Raw genomic sequence first — 5,881 nt, forward strand, 5'->3', positions numbered from 1 at the left:
GTAAATGTAGCGTTTCAGAATAAAAGCACTCTTACAGGTTGCCTATTAATGTGAGGCGTTCTCTTACTGCAAAAGCTCTTATTTTGAAAACAGCCGGATCTGAATCGACTGCCTCTTTCTTCCGACATATTATATTTCTGTACATTAATTTAAACTCGTGGGTTTTGTGTGAAATCGCACTGACAAAACTATGTAAAACCTATATGAGTATGAGATAACAGAATTCCCAGGGTAGGACTTTTTGGTGGGTTAATTCCCTGTGGAACTAACGAATAAACTCGTTTGCCTCGGAAGACTTTCACCCAAACACTAACATCACATAGGCTGATGCAAGTTGAATGAGTGAGCTGTCCCCTGCGTGTGAAGAGTACTGACGGTACGTCGGCTAGACGTTATGTTTAATCAGAAATTAAATTATCTGAATGTGTGATATATGAATATATAAATTATTAAACATGACAGCATGCGCTAAGTGTAGATTGTGTTTAGTATAGGACGATTAGCTCTACCGGCTCAGCTGTGCTATGTTCACATATGGTTGTTTTCTTAGCTGTTTAGTATATACGAAAATGCTACAGAAGATGATTGTATGAATAATATAATTGACCCTTGTCAGAATATGTAACTTTCCTTGTGGTACGTATATTTGGATATACATTATTTTTCACTTCTTATTTCGCAGTGAAGAAGATGACAGACTGTCAAGGAGATGAAGAAGGAGGCATGAGTCCCATGGAACTGTACGAGAAACTGAATGCACAAGGAGACCAAGTCAGGTCCTTGAAATCAGCCAAAGCAGAGAAAGTGAGTGATATATTTTTCCAGATGTAATTTTTGCCACTCTGCCAGTGCACATTGTAATTTCAAGTACTTAGATTAGGTTTAGATTAGATTAAAATTATTGCCATTGCATATGAAAAAAAAAAAGAGCATATGATAACAGGAGCAGTATATGTACAGAATTGCAATAAAATACTTTGTCCAGGGGGGTTGAGTAGTTCAAAGTAGAGCTCTGAGTAAAACTTAATAGTGCAGTAGTGCAATAAATACTCAGACCAGGTTTGGTGAATGCATGTGTGAGTGAGGTGATTTGGATGGGGTGGGGGGGTGGGCATGTGTGCTTGTGTATGTGTGTGAAGGGTGGTGTGTCGGGGGGTGGGGGTGGGTAGAGTTCAATAAGGAGACAGCTGTGGGGAAAAACTGTTCCTGAACCTGGTGGTTTTTGTCCTGAGGCTCCCGTGGCACCTTCCGGGGGGGGATGAACAGTCCTTTTGCTCTTTTGCTGGATGGGAGGAAACTTTTGTGATGTTAGATGCTTTCCTGAAACAACGCTTCCTGTAGATGTCACTGCTGATGGTGGGAAGCAAGGCTCTCGCAATGCCCTCAGCAGTTTTCACCACTTTCTGCAATGCTTTCCAATCTGAGACAAAGCAGTTCCCATACCAGACTGTAACACAGCTGGTTAGGATACTCTTGATGATGCAGCAGTAGAAGTTCACCAGGATGTCTGAAGAGAAGTGGTTTTTCTTCAGAGTCCTCAGGAAGAACCGGCACTGATGAGCCTTCTTGACCAGGCTGGAGCAGTTGGTTATCCAGGTGAGGTCCTGTGAGATGTGGATCCCCAGGAATTTGAAGCTGGACACACGCTCCACTGCCGCGCCGTTGATGTGGATGGGTGGGTGAATGTCCGCATTCCTCCTGAAGTCCACAATGAGCTCTTTGATTTTTTTTGAGTGTTAAGGAGCAGATTGTTGTTGTTGCACCACACGACAACACGATTCACCTCCTCCCTGTAGAACGACTCATCATTGTTCATGATGAGGCCAATCACTGAGGTGTCATCTGCAAACTCAATGATGGTGTTGGAAACATGTTCAGGTCTGCAGTCATGGGTGAAGAGGGAGTAGAGGAACAGACTCATCACGCAGCCTTGTCATACACCAGCGTTTAGCGTACGAGTGGATGAGCAGTGTTCTGCTATCCCAACATGTTGGGGCCTGTTGGTCAGAAAGTCCAGTAGCCAGTTGCAGATAGAAGCTCCGATGCCCAGATTCTTTAGTTTGATGATTTACTTACAGATAGGGTGAGCAGTATTTCTCATTTGATTTTACTGAAAACACTCACTCAAACCACACACCACTCATATTAAAGTCACTTACCACACTGATCATCTTATTACTATGTAATTTCTGACTGGGAATTTTGGCTGGCATTAATAAGGGTGTTACTTTGACATGTACCAACACCACACCCCGATGGCTAATATTGCTTACCCCTTATTGTAATTGTATTGTTTCTTACTGTGTCATTTCTGTTAAGATGTGTGTCATGCAATAAGTGTTTCGGTTCTCCAGGCTGAAATCGATGCCGCTATCCAGCTGCTGCTGAAGTTAAAAGTGAACTATAAACAGATGACAGGCCAGGATTATAAAGCAGGATGTCCACCATCAGAAAACTTGATTGTGTCAAACAACGGGCCAACAGCAGATGGCTCTGATGGAGAAGACGTAGTTGACCCATGGAATGTTTCTGCCTCCAGTGCCAAAGGAGTAGATTACGATAAACTCATAGGTGGGTTTTAAATGAACTTCAAGTCTTCACTTCAAGTAATACAGTACTGTGAGGTAATTAAAGCTGAATAATGAACAAATGTGATGTTTTTCCTTAGTGAGATTTGGCAGCAGTAAAATTGACAAGGAGCTGTTGGACAGAATAGAAAAGGCCTCGGGACAGAGACCCCATCATTTTCTAAGAAGAGGAATCTTCTTCTCACATAGGTCAGCATTTTAAGAAAAGGAAAAAAGCTAATCAGTATAAACTTTTTATGTGTTTTGTTCTTAAGTTCTTCTTCATCATCATTATTAATGTTGAATGTTTCCACTTTGAGCTCAAGATTACTATTCCAAATGATGAGAGTGTATGAAGAAATGACTCCTATTACGGTTTCTTGCAGAGATATGCATCAGATATTAGATGCATATGAAAAGCACAAGTCCTTCTACCTTTACACCGGCAGAGGTCCGTCCTCAGAGGCCATGCACGTTGGTCACCTCATCCCTTTCATCTTTACGAAGTGAGTTCTTCCTCTTTAATCTATGAATATCACTGAAATGCCACATGACTACTTAATGTTATCTCTCTCAGCCTGATGTCGTAGTTGTGTGCCATGTCTCAAATGATTGATTCCAAGGTCAGTGGTAGAATTTTACTTTTAGACTTAGACTGAGTCATAGCTGAAGGTAACTTCTTTTTTCCAGATGGCTTCAGGATGCATTTGACATCCCGCTGGTGATCCAGATGACCGATGACGAGAAATACCTGTGGAAGGATCTGACACTTGAAGAATGCCACCGCTTCACTGTGGAAAATGCCAAGGACATCATTGCCTGTGGTTTTGATGTCAAAAAGACCTTTATCTTCTCAGACCTTGACTACATGGGGTAAAATATGCAATCTTTATATGTTTATTTCATAGACCATAGTGTTTCAAAACAATTGAAAAATACAGAAATTGTGAATTTTTTTTTCATTTCAATTAATTTTGTTCTGTAGTGCATCACCTGAGTTCTACAGAAATGTGGTAAAGACCCAGAAGCATGTGACATTTAACCAGGTTAAAGGCATCTTTGGCTTCACAGACAGTGACTGCATTGGTAAAATGACTGAAATTGTGTCTTTTATTTATTTACTTACTTAAAAGTGTGATTGTGTGTTAACTTTTTGGTACCTAACGGAATATGTTTTTAATGCGTCCAGGAAAGATCAGCTTTCCAGCCATCCAGGCAGCTCCGTCCTTCAGTAGCTCATTCCCGCAGATATTCGGAGGCAAAAAAGATGTACCGTGTCTCATCCCGTGTGCCATAGACCAGGTCAGGATGCCATTAAAGCAATACATAACAATCCTGAATGTACAGTGATGTTCATAGTATACAGTTATATGTGTCCTTATTCATCCTCTCACTCCATCAGGACCCGTACTTCAGGATGACCCGTGATGTCGCTCCAAGGATCGGGCTCCTCAAACCAGCCCTGATGCACTCCACTTTCTTCCCTGCCCTGCAGGGGGCGCAGACCAAGATGAGTGCCAGTGACCCCAACTCTTCCATCTTCCTCACTGATACACCCAAACAGATCAAAAACAAGGTGCTACTTTTAGTCTCTATTTACTTGTCAGATTCAAGATGTCTGTGTTTGCTGTCTGATTTTGTCTGACTTATAATCATTCGTCCCAGATTAACAAACATGCATTTTCGGGAGGAAAAGACACAGTGGAAGAGCACAGAAAGTATGGTGGCAATACAGAGGTAGATGTCTCCTTCTTGTACCTGACCTTCTTCCTAGAGGATGACGAAAAGCTGGAGAAGATAAGAGAGGTGAGGAAGTAGAGAGCGCATTCTCAGTTCTTTATCCTTAACTGTTTGTCATTCCTTTCTTCTCCCTCCTCCTCCTCTTATTTCCCCTCTACACACCCGTTCCATCGGCCTGCATTCATTTAATCCTTTCTTTTGCAGGACTACACAAGTGGCGCTCTTCTAACAGGAGAACTGAAGAAGATTTTGATTGAGACTCTGCAGCCAATGATTGCCCAGCATCAAGAGAGACGCAAACAAGTCACAGATGAGATAGTGCAGCAGTTCATGACACCCAGGCCTTTAAATTTTAAGTTCTAGCTTGCACGGACATCAGCAATCAAGGTTAACTCTGTGATTAATCTCAGTAGAAGAACAAAAAATGAATCTAGCTTTTTTTCCATTTGAAGTATTTTAATAGGAAAGAAGAACAATTTCTCTTACAGTTTGCATCCAAACTAGAGAAATAAAAGTAAATTGTAAATGTGTATCACTGGAGTAATGAGATGCTTCTCTGTGTCAAACTAAGCATGGCAGTGGCCCACACCTTCATGCTAATTTCCATGGTGATTGTCGGCTTCCAGCTGCACCACATGTACCCATTTGTTTTCACAGTGTGTCAGCTCTCTCAGGACTGAAAGATGATTAAAGCAGAGTACTAAAATATATCTCTACAAAAGTCTGACTAATATTGTCAACTCAGCTCTACATCCACTTTGTCTTTATTTGCTTAAAAAAATAGCCTTCTGAACAATAATTTTATCTTTGATTATCAGAAGTATTTGTGTTATAAATTGTAATGAATATGGTGATACAAGGTGTATTAAAAGAAAAATTTAAAGGAGAATTTAAAGGAAAATTTTAGTTTTCTTCATTAAAGACCAGGAGAGGAAAGATCTGAATGCAGTGTAATATTAAAGACTTGCAAGTTGGAGCAGATACAGGTAAACAGATTAGATAGTGTTTATTTGTCACATGCACAGTTATACACAGTACAATGCACAGTGAAATGTATTTTGTACCTGCAACCATATAAACACACACATATAAATAAGAAGAAGAATAAAAATAAAAAAAGTAATTCACACTATACACTATACTCTATATACTATACACTATACACACTTTTACGTGGAAATAGATTATAAATTATAGATTATAAATTATAATATTTACATTGTGCAATAATGGTCCAGTTAGGGCTCAGAGTTGAGCAGACGGATGGCTTGTGGGTAAAAACTCTTCTTCAACCTTTCAGTCTTAGTCCTCAGGCAGCGGTAACGCCGGCCTGATGGGAGCAGGGAGAAGAGAGAGTGTCCGGGGTGGCTGGGCTGTTTTAGGATCTTCATGGCCCTCAGCCTGCACTGCTTGGTGTAAATGTCCTGCAGGTTGGGGAGGGTGGTTCTGATGGTCCGTTCAGCTGAACGAACCACCCTTTTTAGGGCCATGAAGTCCTGCTTGGTGCAGTTTCCCATCCAGGTGGTGATGCTCCCACGCATGATGCTCTCGATGGTGCAGGTGTAAAAGTTCCT

At 41.1% G+C, this 5,881-nt stretch overlaps 1 protein-coding gene across 1 annotated transcript; it reads left to right on the forward strand.

The window, feature by feature from the left end:
- Positions 1 to 160: 160 nt before the first annotated feature.
- On the forward strand, positions 161 to 5,017 carry wars1 (tryptophanyl-tRNA synthetase 1). The gene is made up of 11 exons (XM_030718682.1): positions 161 to 376; positions 683 to 804; positions 2,355 to 2,571; positions 2,669 to 2,777; positions 2,954 to 3,073; positions 3,258 to 3,440; positions 3,553 to 3,653; positions 3,757 to 3,869; positions 3,970 to 4,143; positions 4,233 to 4,373; positions 4,512 to 5,017. Exons 2-11 carry the CDS (start codon positions 691 to 693, stop codon positions 4,668 to 4,670), a joined length of 1,431 nt encoding a protein of 476 aa, XP_030574542.1. The 5' UTR covers positions 161 to 376; positions 683 to 690; the 3' UTR covers positions 4,671 to 5,017.
- Positions 5,018 to 5,881: the final 864 nt, after the last annotated feature.

The sequence above is a fragment of the Archocentrus centrarchus genome, chromosome 22 (genome assembly GCF_007364275.1).
Source record: "Archocentrus centrarchus isolate MPI-CPG fArcCen1 chromosome 22, fArcCen1, whole genome shotgun sequence".
In the NCBI taxonomy this organism is placed as follows: domain Eukaryota; kingdom Metazoa; phylum Chordata; class Actinopteri; order Cichliformes; family Cichlidae; genus Archocentrus; species Archocentrus centrarchus.

What these genes read in the sequence shown, in the direction of transcription:
- wars1 (XM_030718682.1), top strand. Translation starts at nt 691, where the DNA reads ATGACAGACTGTCAAGGAGATGAAGAAGGAGGCATGAGTCCCATGGAA. An exon ending in AGATTACGATAAACTCATAG is followed by an intron (nt 2,572 to 2,668) that starts GTGGGTTTTAAA and finishes GTTTTTCCTTAG; the next exon opens with TGAGATTTGGCAGCAGTAAA. An exon ending in CCAAACAGATCAAAAACAAG is followed by an intron (nt 4,144 to 4,232) that starts GTGCTACTTTTA and finishes CATTCGTCCCAG; the next exon opens with ATTAACAAACATGCATTTTC.